Source organism: Zalophus californianus, chromosome 1 (genome assembly GCF_009762305.2).
Source record: "Zalophus californianus isolate mZalCal1 chromosome 1, mZalCal1.pri.v2, whole genome shotgun sequence".
Lineage (NCBI taxonomy): Eukaryota > Metazoa > Chordata > Mammalia > Carnivora > Otariidae > Zalophus > Zalophus californianus.
The window spans coordinates 97,343,032-97,361,772 of NC_045595.1; the positions used below are offsets into that span (position 1 = coordinate 97,343,032).

The 18,741-nt window shown below is 36.8% G+C and overlaps 1 protein-coding gene across 3 annotated transcripts in view; it reads left to right on the forward strand.

The window, feature by feature from the left end:
- The window catches only part of RASA2 (RAS p21 protein activator 2), a 121,873-nt gene that overhangs the window by 65,041 nt on the left and 38,091 nt on the right, over window positions 1-18,741 (forward strand). For all 3 annotated transcript variants that reach the window (XM_027583124.2, XM_027583123.2, XM_027583125.2), the window contains exons 6-11: window positions 2,450-2,533; window positions 5,288-5,360; window positions 8,592-8,668; window positions 9,658-9,759; window positions 17,790-17,946; window positions 18,469-18,617. In XM_027583124.2, the coding sequence (XP_027438925.1) occupies window positions 2,450-2,533; window positions 5,288-5,360; window positions 8,592-8,668; window positions 9,658-9,759; window positions 17,790-17,946; window positions 18,469-18,617 (642 nt within the window). The remainder of the gene's footprint in view (window positions 1-2,449; window positions 2,534-5,287; window positions 5,361-8,591; window positions 8,669-9,657; window positions 9,760-17,789; window positions 17,947-18,468; window positions 18,618-18,741) is intronic.

Genomic DNA, 18,741 nt, shown 5'->3' on the forward strand with positions numbered 1-18,741 from the left:
CTGGTAGGACCTTATGCTAGCCATTTGTGGGCTTCAGGAATTGTTCCCTCTGCTCTTTTTTTTTTAAGATTTTATTTTTTTACTTGAGAGAGAGAGCAATCGAGAGAGCATGAGTTGGTGGGGGAGGGGCAGAGGGAGAGGGAGAAGCAGACTCCCTGCTGAGCAGGTAGCCCAGTGCGGGACCTGATCCCAGGACCCCAGGATCACAACCCAAGCCGAAGGCCCTCTGCTCTTTTCAAATGATTCTTTCCCTAGCCTCAGTTTCCTCACACGTATACGCTAATCAACACTCAGCTAATGACCCCAGAGGGATTCTTGTAGCTCTCTGGAGGTTTCTTTCTGTGCAGCTTTTCTTTTCTCTGGTACTCTGCCTTGGGAACTCTAGTTGCCAACTGACAGCTCTCCCTCTAGCAGTAAGCTGGGACAGTTAGGGGCCCACTTCATTTCTTCTCCCCTCAGAGATCAGTGTCCTGCACTGCCAATTTTGTCCCCCCCCCCCCCCCCCCCCCGCCCCCGGTTATTTCAGGCAGGGAGGTAATTCTTTTCCCTGTTACTCCATCTTGGCTGTACATAGACATTAACACTTGTCTTCTAGTTTAAAACAACAACAAAACCTCAAGGAAGAGATTTAGGTCATTCTATATTTTAAACAAGTTTGGACTAAATTTATTTTCCTTTGCAATTTCTAGAAAATGTATTAATATCAAATGTCATATTTAAACAAAATGTAAGATGATTTAGTATACTAAGCTCATTTTCAACATTTGTTTTCTGCTTATCCATGGTTTATGATATGAATTTGCTTGGTTCACTGATTAGAAGAATAGTTGTATTCTCAGTAATTAGAAAAATATTTCATGACATGCAGTAAATAAAATAATTTGTATTTAATAATACTGAGTTTGTCAAAACAATTTTAAAACTATCTTACATTTAAAAGTTAAGACCACTTCTGATGATTTTTATAGATTCATATTTCTGGCTTATGGACATCATTCTTTTGCGTTGTGAAGTATTCTTATAGAAGTCTTTGTATAATGAACTGCATTTTTCTTAGGTTTTTTTATACTTCATAAAATTATAGTGACTTTCTATAATTAAGATTTTTCATAATTAGTGTTTACATGAGATAAATCTGGTATTACAAGGAGAGTAATACAATAAATTCAGGTGCAGTAGGGAATGTAGAAAGACACTGGACTTTAGAAACAGTTAAGAAAGTAGAAGTTGGGTCTTGGCCCACTTTGTACAAGTAGTATTACCTCTTTAGCCTTATTTTGTTACTGTGTCACATGATCTTTTTGGGTCTTGTTTTCCTCTTTAAGGTGCTTTTTTCTCAAAGGCAGTTGTGGGAATTAGATACATTTTGTCAAAATACATGGTAAACTACAAATGCTATATAAAAACCAGGTATCATTTTGAGATTTAGCCTGAGGACTGTTAAGTTTCAAACGGTATATAGTTGGAAAATTTGACTGTACCTGAACCTAACATTAATAACCAGAATTATTATCTTGGCCTGTGCTTTCTTTGGTTAGTTTCAGAAATTTTTAAAATTTGATTTTTGATACTCAGTTTAATAGAAATGAGTCATATTATCATTTATTTCTTTACTTGGCAGCACAGCATATGCACTTCACCCACATATATGATCTGTGGGTTGTGGAGAGAAATAAGGATGTTGCTCAATAGCCCACATCTTTCAACAAAGAATACTTTTCAGCAACTCTCATGAGTTTTTCATAGACATTACAAAATGCAGACCCTTAGATGTTAAACTAAATTCATGAACTAAATATTGAGTGAGGAAATGTGGGGAGCAGATCTTTAAGTTAGATTCTATGTCCTCTGTAAATACCAGTGACTTTACCTATAGATCGGATTAGAAGACCTTGGTTTTTAAGTTCTGAAACATTTCCTGCAGAATGGTATAGGAGCTGTTACTGAGAATCAGAATAAAAGGCTCCAGAATTGTGTGAGGCTTGCCTTCTATTTATGAATCAGATTTTAAGTGGAAACCACAGTCGTTTCCTTGTTTCTCATTCATGCTTTAGCAGAGGATGTGATGCCATAGATCTAGCTTGGTTTGTAGTTTCTCCTTTAAGGTTCACACCACATTCTTTTCCTGTTTAGAAGCCACAGCAGTTTTAATATATTGTCAAACCACGATTGGGCCTTGCTGGATATTTAGTGGGGGGATGTGTGCTACATATTATTTGGTAGTCCCAGTACTGACTGTGGCAATCTAGTTTAAGTCCTATTTCAGAAATATAGCATAAATAAGTGCACAGTATAGATAGATGTATTTGGGGTAGGTGGTATATAGGCATACTTCTGCAGACTTGTGGAAAACAGTTTTAACCCTTTGAATATATTAATTTATATTTAAAAATAATGCTTTATGTTGTTAAACTTGAATATATGTTAACTTTCTTTTATTCTTTCTTAGCATCATGGCATGCCATGGGTTGCCTCTCATAAATGGACAAAGCTGTGACCCTTATGCAACAGTTTCTCTAGTGGGCCCTTCTAGGTAATGTTTTTTTTTTTTTAAGTTTTTATTTAAATTCCAGTTAGTTAACATACACTGTAATGTTAGTTTCAGGTGTACTGTTCAGTGATCCAGCACTCCCATTCATCACCCAGTGCTCATCACAAGTGCGCTCCTTACTCCCCATCACCTATTTCCCCCACCCCCCCCACCCACCTACCTGCTGGTAACCAACAGTTTGTCCTCTGTAGTTAAGAGTCAGTGTTTCTTGATTTGCCTTTCTCTCTTTTTTTTTTTCCCCTATGCTCATTTGTTTTGTTTCTTAAATTCCACATATGAGTGAAGTCATATTATGGTATTTCTCTTTCTCTGACTGACTTATTTCACTTAGCATAATACGCTCTAGCTCCATCCATGTCATTGGTAGGTAATGTTTATTGAATTATTATGAGATTTTTTTTTTTTTACCTCTAAACAATTTCAAACATGCCTTTATTTACCATAAGTACACTGATTTTAATCCAGAAATGTAAACGTCTCTGGATCTGAAGACTCAATATGTATATGGGCTTAACAAATGATTTCCTTCTTTGACAGTAGATGCTTCATTACATTGAAATCATCGGTGGTTGTCTTCTATTTGTAACCTGGAGTTCAGAATTCAGAGTAGGAGAGCAAATTATTATTAGATTTTTAAGTTTTAAAATGTGACTTAAGAATTACCAAATTAAGATTCTAAGAATAAATGCTAAATAGCTATTTATGACACAAAGTAGTGAATGCTTTGAAAGAAAGATCTCTAGTGAGTTCTGTTACACACTTGCAAACAACCAAGTCCTGTTTTTGGGGTTTTTTTTTAAATATTTTATTTATTTATTTGAGAGAAAGAATGAGACAGAGAGGGCACATGAGAGGGGGGAAGGTCAGAGGGAGAAGCAGACTCCCTGCTGAGCTGGGAGCCCAACGCAGGACTTGATCCCGGGACTCCAGGATCATGACCTGAGCCGAAGGCAGTCGCCCAACCAACTGAGCCACCCAGGCACCCGTGTTTTTATAGAAAGAAAGTGGTTGCCCTTTCAAATATGCTGGACTCTTAGACTGTGGGAAGCAACGTTAGGTTTATAGTAGTTAAAATGTACTTTACAACATAAACTTGACCTTCTTCATTCATCATTGGCCTTCCTACCTTCAAATGTCTTAGGTTTTATGTAGGTAAAATCCTGTTTTAAGAAATGCTAGCCCAGAATCACAAGGCAGTTTCCATATTTTTATCTGGAAAGCAGCTCAGAACTAAAAATGCCTTTTCTACTCATGGCATCTATGCTCTACAGAGAGAATCCCAAGCTGTAGACAGACTGCTGAAGTACCAGAACATGGTAAAGTGCACCATATCATTGATTTAAATTATTTATGATGATTTATGGAAAAACCTACAGCAATTTGTCTATTTCGTATTTTATAACTTCATTATGATTTCTTTCAGAGCCTGACTAGTCTGAAATTTGCCTACAACTTGAAGGTTTAAAATCAGGAAACAAAGAACAAAATATTCCCTCCATACCAAACACATACATACATACATACACAGACACACACCCCTTCTCCCCAACTTCAGGCTCTCTAGGTATTCTTTTTATTATTTATTTTTATTAATTTTTCTTAATTCCAGGATAGTCACCATACCGTGTTAAATAATAGTTTTAGGTGTACAATATAGGTATTTTTATTTGTTAGAAAATCACCAGTAAGTCACTTTAAAAAATGTATTTATATATGTATATAAAATACCTAGTGCCATGCCTAGTACTCACTGTGTGCTCAAACAATATTGCACTGTTATTACTATAGATGGTTTTAAATTTCAAAGCAGATACTCAATCCTTTAACATTCATGCTACCAGGGATTAGTTCTGTATGTTAAAAATGTTTAACCTAGTGGAGCTATTTTTGTTTTTGTTTATAATCTGTAGTTGAAGACAAATTCTTTAGTGTAATCATTTAATAACATACAAATGGAAACTGGCATATGAATTTGTTTTAAATTAAGAGTCATTATTAGTATTGATAGTGTTCTACTGTCACATAAGATGTTAAAATTGGGAGAGGCTGGGGAAAGACTGCATGGGACTTCCCTGTACATTTCTTTGCAACCTTCTCTATTTCAAACTAAAAAGTTTTTTTTTTTTTAAGATTTTATTTATTTATTTGAGAGAGAGAATGGTAGAGAGAGAGCATGAGAGGGAAGAGGGTCAGAGGGAGAAGCAGACTCCCCGCTGAGCAGGGAGCCCGATGCGGGACTCGATATCGAGACTCCAGGATCATGACCTGAGCCTAAGGCAGTCGCTTAACCAACTGAGCCACCCAGGCGCCCTCAAAATAAAAAGTTTTTTAAAAAGCCATATTGTAGCTGAAGCCCAAGATTAGTTAAGAATGCTTTTCGTGTTCCTCAGGTATTTTTCAGCATAGATAAAGGTACCCTGAATCTCACTGTCTTCCTTTTACCATTCTGATATAAAATAAGCTAGTATATATAAAATAAGTTTGACAGTCAACCTAGTGTAGCCATAGAGAGAAAATACAATCTTGTCATATATTACATATACAAACTTGTATTTTCTTTGATTTGAGTCTTTAGAGACACCTCAAGTTTTTTCCCCAAGTAATATTTAAAACTATAGTTTTCCCTGAGTCATCTTAACAGCTAAAGGGAGGTCAGGCTCCCTGGTTGGAAATAGCATGTTTTATAATTGTGTACTATTAAGTTCTACAAGGTAAAACTCTACCACATTGGAACAGGAATGACCAAAAGAAGACAAAAGTAAAGAAGAAAACAAGCAATCCGCAGTTTAATGAAATCTTTTATTTTGAGGTAACTTTTTATTTTATATAAATGTTGACACTGAATATTTAATATTGAATGCTGGTTTACTTCTTTTTTTGAACTATAGCCATAGTAATCATTTAATCAACTAATGCAACTAAGCATTTGTATTCTAAGAGCAGTAGAACCGTGATGTAATGTGGTAGAGGCCCAGTATATAAAACAAATAAAGGCAGAGCCGTAACTGATTTGGGGTTAGGGAGGACTACGGCCACACTAGGGCCACCTTCTTAGTCATCCCCATTGTCACACCCTCCTCCACACCCCCCGACTTTACCCAGCCCCCCACCTGACACACAGTGGCCACTGGACTCTTCTACAGAGTACTTGAAAATCACTAGTAAAGTAAGTATGACGTCACTTGGTTGGAGTTCTTGTCCCAGTTGACATGGAATAAATCACTAAATGTGAGGTTTAATTTTATCTTGTGAAAGGATAATTTTGTAAGAGAAAACACTAGCCAAACCTGACAGAGTTTTTAGGAGGCCCAAATGGGAGAATGCTTTGAGACCATAAAGTACTATATGATTAAGGCCTTATTATTAAGTTCTTTTTAGCTAATTGCCTCTACAGACACAGGCTTATTTTCATAGAGATCTTCAGCTGCCTTGAAGTTGCCCCAAAGTACAGTGCTTTGAAGTTCTTTACTGTGGAGCATTTGTTAAAGAAACCCTTTTTCATATTATTTGAAAACTACAGAAAAAAAAAGTTGACCTCTGATTTCTAAAGATTGTGTTCTAACCATAGAACATGTTGCAAGTGAGATTTAACAGGTAGGAAAGATTTGGGAGAAAGTTATATTATGTGCTTTTTCCTCTTTTGTGTGTGTTTTTCTTGATAATTCCAAGTGGAGACGAGTGAGAGCACATCTAGCCATGCCTGATTACTGTACTTTAATAAAGAAACATAGGTTAAAGAAAATACTAAATTGAAGTAGGAAGAATTGTGGGGGTGGAGGCAAAGGAGAAAGAAAAACAAAAGAAAAGGTACCAGTGTGAGACCTTTCCATTTCCTGGCTAAGGACTTTGGTTGTTACACATTTATCAATGGCTGTTACATCTAGCCTGCAGAAAACATGGGGCAACTTGCAGCAAGCAGATGGTCCTTTGAAAGGCAAGGCCTGCCCTGCTTGCTATACCCAAGTGTACCTGTGAAGCCTTAAAGCATTTATTCAAAAGCCCTTTGTTGAGCTGATTATAAAGATAAGATTCAATCTCTGTCCGCGAGCTAAATAAAGCAAGAAACACAGAGCACACGTATGCATGTGTGCACACAGCAGTAAAATGCAGTAGATTCTGGGGAGGTCGGATGAGCTCTGCTCCAGCCAAGTTAAGTGAGGGAAAAGGAGTATTAGAAAGAACATTTTGAGCAGAGACAAAGAGACAGAAAACAGAAAGTTATGTCCAAAGAATAGCAAATAATGATTTAACTGGAAAGGTTCTATAAGAGAATAATTGGAACAAAGCTTAAAAGCTAGACTTGGACCAACTATGAAAGACATTGAATACCTGGCTGGTGTGCTTACAGAGTAGCTGTTGAATGTTTTTGAGCCTGGAAGTGGTAAGAGTAATGCAGTGTTTTGAGAAGAATTAACCGTGATCTGTGGGCCAGTGGCTGAGAAAGAACAGAGATCAAGAAACTCTTACTTACAGTTTAGGTGTTAAAAAAAAAAAAAAAAGTGGGGGGGGGTTGGTTCTGATCCAAGAGTGTAACATGGAAAAAGAAAGTGACAGATGAGAAAGAAGCTGTAAAGGGCAGGATAACAAATTGATTATAGAAGACAAGACACAAAGGGAGAAGTCCAATGTCCTCATGGTTTCAAATCTGGAATAAGGGAAAAGTTAAGGAAAGCAGAAGTGGTTCAGTTTGGGACATAATGAACTTGAGGTCTGACATGAAAACCTTGCAATAGGCAGTTCATGACTGAAACTTAAGATGGGTGATGGCTGTAGATAAGGACTCAAGATTTGCTTAGAGTCAAGAAAGCCAAGGGAATAGAGGTATACAGTATAGGAGAAAAGTGAGGAAGCTCAGTTCTGCCACTTATTAGATATTTAGCTTTGAGCACATCTCTTAACTTCCTCATTTTTCAAGATGAGGATAATAAATCTAGCCCTGCCTGCTTCAGAGCAGCATTCTGATGAACAAAGAAGATAATGGATGTGAAAGCACTTTGTAAACTGTACAGCCCTTTGCAGCTCTTAGAGCAAAATAAAAGTTAAAACCATGGAGAAAACCCATATTTATAGGTTCTGAGGAAGAAGAGGTCCCACAGGAAGAAGCAGAGAGCAGGAGGTCGCCTGGGTAGTGCCTGGGTAAACTCAAAAGAGTGTTTCTGGCAAGGAGGTATAGTTGTATTCACTTGTTCTGATAGAGGGGTCAAGGAAGACAAGAACTAAGGACTCACCATCAGACTTGGTGACTAAGAGGGGTTTGGAGAGGGTGATCTGTGAGGAAACCAGATTATAAGGAGTTACTATAGTGAGTGGGTGTGAGGAAGTGGCAGCTCTAAGGATGGATTACAGTTTTGAGATATTTGTCTGTGAAAGGAAGCAGATAGGAAGACCATAATTTAAGTGTAGAATTTTTCTTAGCCTTGAGTGAGGTGAATAAGCTGGTAATGAAAGCCATAATTAAAATAGATCAAATGCTTACTGTATATCATGCATGGGTGCAATAGTCTTGGAAAAGAGGAGGATCATCTCATCTCTTGTTCAGAAGAAATGAGAAAACTCATCAAGTAGGAGGACCTGTGTGAGAAAGGACATGTTCAGGTGGATGGGAGCTGAGGAAGTCCCTGCCAGTAGCCTTGATATTTTTGGTAAAAATGCGAGAAGGAAGTGTAAGGATAGAAATGATAGCTTGAGAAATGTGGGAAAGTCTTCAAACGGTTCTTAGCATGTGCAGCTTCACCAAAATAGAACACTCTTTGAGCCACTAACAGATTACATGTGAGTCAGAGAACCTAATGTTGCTGTAGATTGAGTTGATAAGGGAGGGCATGGAGGCAAGGTTGTTGTTGGTATTTTTATACTGCCTTATTCTTTCCTCCCTGATACTTCCATAGCCATTTTAATCTTTAGCTTTGGGGGAAACTATTACCTAAGCGTTTTCCCTTTGTTTATAATAAACACAATTGAACATTTTGATAGTTTTTTAAGTTCCTGTAGGAAAAAAATATTTAAAAATATGTTGTCAGCTAAAATTTTTTGTTCACAGGTAACCAGATCCAGTAGTTACACAAGGAAGTCCCAGTTCCAGGTAGAAGAGGAGGACATTGAAAAGCTAGAAATTAGGTATTTGTCTTGGAGTTTTACAGAATTGTTTTTTTTGGTGCCAAAAGAAAATCCTAAATCCCAAATAAAAAAATCCTAAAAAGAAAATAGGTGAGCCAAGCTTAATAGATTTCTCTTTAGCAAGTTAGTTGATGAAACTTAGAGGAACATACATCTAATTTAAATTCGTATTATCTTTTCAAAATCTGTTTTCCTTGCAGAAGTAGTCAAGGTGTATTTATTTAAAACCAAAGATGACCTAATTTTCACCTATTTTACTATATTTTTAATTTTCACAAATTTAATTGCTCTTTAAATTTCTGAATCATAGCATAATGGGTGCAAAGAATATATAGAAAAGTAATTATATTTTAGCCAATTTAGAAATAATTTTTTTATTCTTCTTAACATATCTGCTGTCTAACAGAAATTTCAGTGAGGTAAGAAGTCTTGTAAGATAATTCAACAGGTGCATGTGTTTGAAGTTTGTGCTATTTAGGTCTTAAATCTCTATGCTGTTTGGGAGGGGAAAGTTCTGTAAGTGCATGTACAGGTGTGGTGTTAACAGTGTGTTCATCTAAAGGGTGTGTTAGTCACATGTTTGGAATGATCAGGTAATGTATTTTTCCAAATCACCTATCTTTACATATTAACTGGCTCTAATTGAGAAAGAAACTGTAGTCTTGTGGTTTCTTTTCTCAGATTCAACAAAGTAACTCTAGTTCTTACTGCTACAGGTTAAAATAAAGCCTAGACTTTGAAACTAAGAAACTTAAGTGCTTTCTTGTAGACTATTTAAAATAGTTACATTCTGTGCTTATAAATAAAAGCTACTGCAATATTTTGTTTTCTTAGTTTAGTTAATAAGGCATATGACAGTGCTAACATCTCTTACTTTTAAGCATGTAAAATTAATGCTATAATACAATCAAAGTGATTTGAAGCTACCTGGTGGCGTGTGTTCTCTTAAACATTGTTTGCAAAAAATAAAGCCAGTTTTAAATTTTCAGGATCGACTTGTGGAACAATGGAAACCTGGTCCAAGATATTTTCCTGGGCGAGATTAAGGTTCCTGTGAACGTGTTAAGAAATGATTCCTCTCATCAAGCCTGGTAAGAAGACAAACATTCTAGTGAACTCCACAGTAGGTCATCTCCTTTAATAAAATGTACATGCAGATAAATGCTTACTATAAGCAGATTTTTAAATTTGAGGTAGAATAAGCCAGAAGTCATTAAATTTTATTGATTTGGTTTATTTATTTTTGCAGAAATAGAAGTACATTGATGGTTTTTATGACTTAACCTCTAGTACTGAGATATAAGAACTGAATTGTCTAGGAATATTGTTCTGTTCAAAAATGAAATCTTTAAGGAGAAAATTAAAATCATTTAAAACATTATATAAGAGTTGCCCAGGTGTAAGATGCTTGGTCACAAATCAGCATCTTCAGTACAGAAGCCTTATTAATATAATGGGAACTGTGGATGTTTGAAAACAGAGGGGTTTATGGCAGGGAATCAACTGTTGATGGGATCTAACCAGTGATTTTCCTTTACCACACCCTACTGAGATGCACTATGAATGGCTCTGATGTTACTTTCTAAATGTCTAGGGTCAGGGAGCCTGGGTGGCTGAATTGGTTGAGTGTGCAGCTCATGATTTCAGCTCAGGTCATCATCTCAAGGTTGTGCAGTCAAGCCCCACACTGGGCTCCGTGCTCAGCTGGGAGTCTGCTTGAGATTCTCCTCCCACCCCCACTCGTAATAAATAAATAAGTAAGTAAGTAAGTGTGTCTAGGGTCCGGATGTTGAGCTGATTGAGTAAATACTTTCTTGAGGTGCTCTGGTGGCTCAATAATGGTTACAGTATTTTACCTTTTCATGTCTTTAACAGTGACATTAAACTGATGGTTGATAAAACGTAATGTTCATACATTAAACTGATGTTATTTTTCCTTAACAGAACTGATGTGAAACTATCATTTTTTTCTGTCTAGAGCACTTAAAAGCATGCCTATCCATGCCTTCCAGTAGGTTGCCCAGCAGCCCTCATGCTAGACTTGGGTTTCTACTGGGCATAAAGAAAACAGGCCTTTCTCATTTGCCTCTAATGCCTGCTATTTAGAACTCAGTTTCAGTGTCTAGAAGAGGAGTTGAAACTAAGTGTGTAGATGTTTCTTACTGTGGGCACCAATCTCATTTGTCTTTAAAAGAGCCTGCCTCTACATATTGACTGCCAGACATAATTCACTTTGAACTCTGTTATAGACGGATTTTTAGACTCAAAATTTTTATTTTATTTTTACCTCTTGCTAATGCAGATCTAAGATTTATTGGTCTTTCTTGGTGGCATTTTGTATAATTTCAAAAATGTATCCAGCTTTGGAGGGGATTAAGCTTGCTCACTTTGAAAAATTGACAAACAACCTTTGAGACCTGTCACACCCCCCACCTCATGTCTTCTTTCACCTTCTGTAAAATAGCATACATTTTAAAATGAAAATCTCTTGGGGAGCCTGGGTGGCTCAGTCGGTTAAGTGTCTGTCTTTGGCTCAGGTCATGATCCCAGGGTCCTGGGATCGAGCCCCATGGCAGGTTCCCTGCTCAGCGGGGAGTCTGCTTCTCCCTCTCTCTACCTCTCCCCGCTGCTCATGCTTTCTCTCTCTCTCTCAAAAAAAATAAAGTCTTAAAGAAAAAGAAAATCTCTGCACTCAACTTTGTTAGGTCTTTAAAATTGTATGGCATGCCACTCGTACAAAATTAAAAAGTGAGTTGTTACGCCTCTCAGGACCCCTCAAAGTGAACCTGAAATGTGCCACCCGGCTTGTATTTTAAGTAAGACTGTTTCCAGACAGGTCCTCCAAATCTGACAAACTTTGTCCACCTTGGCAGGATGTAAGAACACTGACAAACAGAAATTAAGTTTATTCCTATAGATTTTTTTGCCAGTATTTTAAAACATTTTAAAGCCAAAAGTGTAAGTTCTAAAATTTACACAACATGCAGGGTGCCTGGGTGGCTCAGTCGGTTAAGCATCTGCCTTCAGCTCAGGTCATGATCCCAGAGTCTTGGGATCAAGGCCCAAATTCTGGCTCGTTGCTCATCAGGAAGTCTGCTTCTCCCTCCCCCTCTCCCCACTTGTTCTCTCTCTCTCTCTCCCCCTTGCTATCTCTCGCTCTCTCTCAAATAAATCTTTAAAAAAATTTATACAACATGGAATAGAAACATCTCCTAATTTATTTATACTTCCATAGATACAAGGAAGTATAAAAATGTGAATGCCATTTTAAATCAGAAATTAAACTTAGGCTCCTTTGTCATTTGTAGAGCTATAGCATCCCCCTGTGGGATTGATGGTAACTGCATGAAAACGCAGGAAAAGCTTTCTTTACCTTCAGAATTTCAGGCATATTCTTTCTAATCTTCGTAGTAGGAAAAAGAATAATTATCAGTAATGTAATCCTGTTGTTTGAAAAGTTTCAATTTGCTTTCTTTTTTCACATAATTTCCAATTAGTATTTGTCTATTATAGTCTTTTCCTGATAACGGATTTTAATGGTTCCAATTTAATTTTATTCTCAGATTACGACATGATCCAGTCATTCTCCCATTCCTTTCTTGGCTTTTCAGTTCCTTAGCAATGACATATGTTCTTTATTCTGAAACTTCTGTCAGATGTTAGGAGAGCTTGTTAGTGTTGATAGTAACTCCTTTTAACTTTAACCTTATAGATAATAGAATTTTATATGATTTTTTGAATCGGTAATATACTCACACGGTTCACAGTTCAAAAGGTAAAAATCTGTGTCTTGCCCCAGTCCCTTAGCTAATCATTTCCCCTCTTCTGAGGCAATCACTGTTTTGAGTTTCTGGAAATATTTTATGGAATATAGTCAAATATGTATATATTCTTTTCCCTTCTTTACACAAATGGGCACATATTATCCTGATCTGCGCCTTGCTTTTCTCACTTGCCAGTGTAGTAGAACTTCAGTAAATATTTGTAGAACCTTGGTAGTGGTTCTTGGTATGGGCTCTGGAACCAAATTGCCTTCGTTCAAATCTTAACCTCTGCCATAACTACCTGTGTGACCTTGGACAAGTTACTGCTCACTTGGCTTTGCCTTTCTCTGGCTATAAAATAGGGAGTACCTGCTTCCCAGAGTTGTTAGAAGATGAAATGCATTCATCCTCATAAATGAAACAAGCTGCAAGTTCAGTGACCATGGGTATAGCTCATGCTCTCATCATTACAGTGATTGCTGCTGTCATCATCATTCCTCCAGAGCAATACATACAGAATTTCTGCATCCTTTGTTGTCATACCAGTATGCCATTGTTTGGAAAGTTAGAAAGAGAACCTCAGAGGCAGTCTAGTTTAATCTCATTTCACCAGTTCCCGTAATGTCAGTGTCTTAATGTGTGCAAAACCTTTGTGTGATTGTACAAATTGGCACAATTTCCCCCCAAATGATCCAACATGTAAAAATGGACATTAAGAAAAGACAATAGAGGGGCGCCTGGGTGGCTCAGTTGGTTAAGTGTCTGCCTTCAGCTCATGTCATGATCCCAGGGTCCTGGGATTGAGTCCCACATCGGGCTCCCTGCTCGGCGGGAGCCTGCTTCTCCCTCTGCCTGCCACTCCCCCTGCTTGTGCGCGCGTGCGCTCCCTCTCTCTGACAAATAAATAAATAAAATCTTTTTTAAAAAAGAAAAGAAAAAACAATAGCTACAAACATCTTTTCATGTTGTAATTTTCATGCTGAATGTAAGATTCAAATAGTAAATGAAACAAATGGTTGGGGTTTTTCAACATAAGCACTTTATACATATTTAAAACTAGATTAATATTTTACTTGATATGAGTTGGTTGTCTAGTTTGCTGATTTTGCCACCTATCTTTAATCTCCAATTTTAAGTAAAAATCCACTGATAATGCTTATCTTTATAGAACCAGAAACAGCATTCAAGTGTTAGTAGAGCTGCCTCTGAACAGTTACTTTCCAGCTTTTAAACATAACTTCATTATGCTTGTTTTCAGCATTATGAACAAATAATTGTAGTTTTTACCTGCCTACCTTAACTTCAATTATACAGACCTTGTTAAAAATTTTCAAATGCTAGATTTTTTTTCTGTTAAGGACCTTTCAGAATGGCTGAATCTTGAGAGCATCAGGATTACTTTTACGCCTCTCCAATTGTGAATAAAAAAATATGTGTAGAGCAACTGAATTCTACTTTCAGTTAATAATTCCTCTTTATTTCCTTTTTCTTATTCTTTGAAACTGAAATGCTTTACTCAAAAACTGAAGAAAATGTATTTGATTTTTTTTTTAATCCCTTGACCTTAGGCATGGCCATGTATCCTCATTTAACAAATCTTGAGGGTTTTCTTTTTACCTCTGATTCATACAAGATTACTTAGTCCACAAGGGATTCTTCAGGGTTTAAATAGAACCTTTTTAAACAATGTTATAAAATAACAAATCACTGGGGCGCCTGGGTGGCTCAGTCATTAAGCTAAGCATCTGCCTTCAGCTCAGGTCATGATCCCAGGGTGCTGGGACTGAGCCCCGCATTGGGCTCCCTGCTCAGCAGGGAGCCTGCTTCTCTCTCTGCCTGCAGCTCCCCCTGCTTGTGCGTGTGCTCTCTCTCTCTCTTTCTAACAAATAAATAAAATCTTTAAAAAAAAAAATTGAAGGGGCATGGGGAGGTGGTGAGTTGAGGGTATTCTGAAATTTTATGTTTTTTCAAGTAGACACAGATGAGATACTGTGCCCAGAAGGATTTCTTACCCTTCTGAAGAAACCCAAGGAAACAAGCTTAAAAAATGAAGCAGCAGTGAGCCCTTCTGGGGTTCCTGGGCATTCTAAAGGAGTGCATACATAATAATTAGTAACTGGCATAGCATTGCCCTAATCCCTCTGCACAGAACAGGCCATGTTAGGATTATATAGATCTATTTTGCTGGTATTTTGTAGTTTTGTGAGAGTAACAGAGGGACAAAGTATACTCCTTCCTCCAGTAATTTGGAGATAAGGGAATTAAAGTTGCCCTCTGAGTAAAATTCCTATAGAACAAACCAAAACAGAATCTGTAAATCTGACTAGAATATGGGGACATTGTTTAAGATTTAAGATGGGTAAGTGCAATCTTAGGGAGGCAGAACCAAGTTGTAACTATAATAAAAGTATTTTTATTTTATTTTTATATCCCATATATGGAAAACACTAGTTAAAACGGAAGGGATTATTAGAATAATAAGAAAGGATCCCAAAGAGGCAAACATGGGTAGGTACTGCCCATTTAAATACAATCAAGAAAGAAGGAGATTCTGCTCCAGAAGCATTACTATTTCCTTGGCAAAACTGTTAATCTTAGCTGGGAATTCTTAAGACTACCTCAGTCTCTGTGTTGTATCTCTGTACTCACCATAGTCCCTCTGATATATGGCTTTCCAGATAGCTTATCAGTAGGTAAAAAATGTATTAAACAGATTAAAAAGTATTAACAGGTAAAAAAAAAAAATGTATTAGTTGCAGTGAGGAATATAGGTGAAGCACCATGGGAAACAGTGATAATTGTTGAAGCCGAGTGGTAAGTGCATGGGGGACGTAGTGAGTTGAGGGTATTCATTATTAATATAACCACTCTTTGCCCTACCTTTGTGAATGAACATTTGCTTGCATAATAAAATGTATTGGTCACAAAAAAAAAGTGCAGGTATTTTTACTGCTTGACTGTTGTATTTCTTTTCATAAATTTAGAAATTATCTTTCTACTTTATTTTTTTTTAAAGATTTTATTTATTTGAGAGAGCGAGAGAGCACATGAGAGGGGGGAGGGTCAGAGGGAGAAGCAGACTCCCTGCTGAGCAGGGAGCCCGATGCGGGACTCGATCCCGGGACTCCAGGATCATGACCTGAGCCGAAGGCAGTCGCTTAACCAACTGAGCCACCCAGGCGCCCTATCTTTCTACTTTAAATATACCAGTCTCTATGCTCAGTCATTGCAGTTCAGGTTTACTTTTAGATAAAACTAGGTATCTGAATTTGCAGGTCTATAAAACATATAGTAGATTGTGGAATTTGACCAAAGTAATGTCCTTTTCAGGATGTTTGGTGATCAGCCAACTAGACTTTTCCCTTAGAGGTACTTCAGGGTCACCTTTGCTAATAGGCTTATATGCAATTATTTCCTCAGGCAAATCTTTAAAACATTATTTCTCAAATCAATAGAAATTCTGAAGGCTGGTGTTTCAAAATAGAGTGTCCTCTTTCGTAGATAGTGATATAATTTCTATATAATTTCTTCTCCCTTTATTGTCATCCTCTCATCTTTTAAATTTTGCTTGGTTGATTCTCTAGTTTCCTTTTATGTCTTTAATTCTATCTTTCTCAAAACTAGTAAATATTCTTTTAAACCCTCCCTACCTTCTGTTTTTAAACAAGTTAGTATAATGGGGAGGCCATAGGTGATAAATATCAAAAGTAAGTATCAAAACTCATGACTCTAATTTATAAAAAGTATTCCAGGTAGTAAGTAAAGGAGGAATGATAGAATTCTAAAACTATCATTTTGAGACGCCTGCGTGGCTCAGTCCGTTGCGCGTCTGCCTTCAGCTCAGGTCATGATCCTAGGGTCCTGGGATCGAGTCCCACATCGGGCTCCCTGCTCGGCAGAGAGCCTGCTTCTCCCTCTGCCTGCCGCTCCCCCTGCTTGTGCTCTCTCGCTGTGACAAAAAAAAATAAGTAAAATCTTTAAAAAATAAAAAAAAAAGCTATCATTTTATAATCTCTGAAAGTTAATGACTCTAGGCAGTGTTCATCAGTGACTGCTAATATCACAAAAAGAGAGACAGACATTAGTGCCTCTTTGTGGAACTACACACTATCAGTGAAATGTTCTTGCCAGCATATCAAACCTGAATCTAGCCAAGCCTCTAGATCTGACTGCCAATATACAGAAAGTACAGAGAGGACAAAGAACATGTTAAGTGGCGTCATGGAGATAGATTTAGCGTAATCCCTAATTGTGGAAAATCCTACTCTAACTACCAGATTTCTTGGGTATAGGGAATCTATAGGTTAAAAGAAACAAGTAATGTATGGACCTTGGATATGAACAAACTGTAGAAAAGTGTTCATGATAAAGTTTGGGAGAGTTTGAACACAAACTGGATAATGATAATTTTTAAAAAGTTATATATAGTTATATATATTGAAATAGTTACAGATAAAATTATAAGACGTCTGGAAATTGCTTTAAGATAATGCAGGAATGGGATGGGAGGAGTGAGTAGAGGTATGGCTGAAACAAGAATAGCCTCGCATTGATGATTACTAAAGCTAGGTGATAGGTGCATGGGGGTTCAATAGATATACCGTTCTCTTTACTTTTGTATGTGTTATTAAATTTCCATGATAAAAAGTCTTTAAAAATAACTATTAGATTTCTGATTTTTGTCCAACAAACTCCTCTTGATTTCTAAACATTTTTCTTGGAAAATTTTAAACCTCTCTTTGTACATATATATTTTTTGCCTTCTACTTGCCTAAATAAAAAAAATTCATGTACATCTGATTTCTGCAAATAAAAATATTTTCAGTGTAGTTACATTGTTTCTCCTTTAATAATATAAAAATCTATAAACCTTCAGTCACTAACTTTTTAAAAAATAAGTTCAGATTTTTACAAATATAAGATTTACTTTAAAACAAGATCACTTGTGCCTTCTTGTGGTATGTCTTATCTATTTAAGCTAAATGTGTCTTAGGTTAGGTAGTGAGATGTTATTTTTGATTATACATTGGATTTTAAATGTTTTACTTTTTATTCTCTTTTCCTAAATCTACAAGCTAATCAAACTAATTCAACCCCTTTGAGATCTTAATTTTTGTATTACCTGTACTTTTTGTTTCCCGGGTAAAAATCTGTTTATAGCTTTCTATTCAGTATACAACCAATATTAAGCCTCTGAAGATTGATAGTTGGCTACTTATAAAGTGTCTTAACCTTAAATACTAAGTTGACTTTTTTGGTTTGGTTTTGTTTTTTTTTTAACAGCTTAGCTGTTTATTTACCTCACTGACTTGGATGCTCATTATCATCTCATGAATGCAACTGTATTTTTACTTTAGGTACTTGCTACAACCAAGAGACAATGGAAACAAGTCATCTAAAACTGATGATCTGGGATCTCTTCGATTAAATATATGTTATACAGAAGACTATGTGCTTCCTTCAGAGTACTATGGTCCTTTGAAAACGTTGCTGCTAAAATCACCAGATGTTCAGGTACTTTAAAAATCTTAAGGGTATGATTTAATGTGAAATGGCTAAAATAATCCTATAAATGATGTGGAAAAGATTTGAGTATCAAGTTTTATTAAAATAGTCAATATATATACATATATATATTCAGTTTATCTGAGCCACAGTACTGATTCCAGGACATGCTTGAAATTTCATCTCTGAGAAAAGTTTTAGAAAATTAAAATTTTTTTTTTTTAAGATTTTATTTATTTATTTGAGAGGGAGAAACAGCATGAGAGGGGAGAGGGTCAGAGGGAGAAGCAGGCTCCCTGCTGAGCCGGGAACCTGATGTGGGACTCGATCCCAGGACTCCGGGACCACAACCTGAGCCGAAGGCAGTCGCTTAACCAACTGAGCCACCCAGGCACCCTAGAAAATTAAGTATTATTCTGTACAACGGTAATAGTCAATAAATATGCTTGAATTACTTACATAGGCTAGTGATGGGGCATTTAGTCGTGTTTCCTTGATTTTGTGCTTGTTTTCTGCCTTTCTATATTCTAGCCGATATCTGCCTCAGCTGCTTACATTTTGGGTGAAATTTGTCGAGATAAAAATGATGCTGTTTTGCCCCTTGTACGACTGCTGCTGCACCATGATAAACTTGTTCCTTTTGCCACTGCAGTGGCTGAATTAGACTTGAAGGATACACAGTAAGAGTTATATTAAAATGTTAATTATGTGTGTTGAAATTGGATTTTAGTTTGCCAAATTTTTTGTAATTTCACTTCTTTTGTATTGACCAGCCTTACTGGATGGGAGTCTGAAAAGAACACT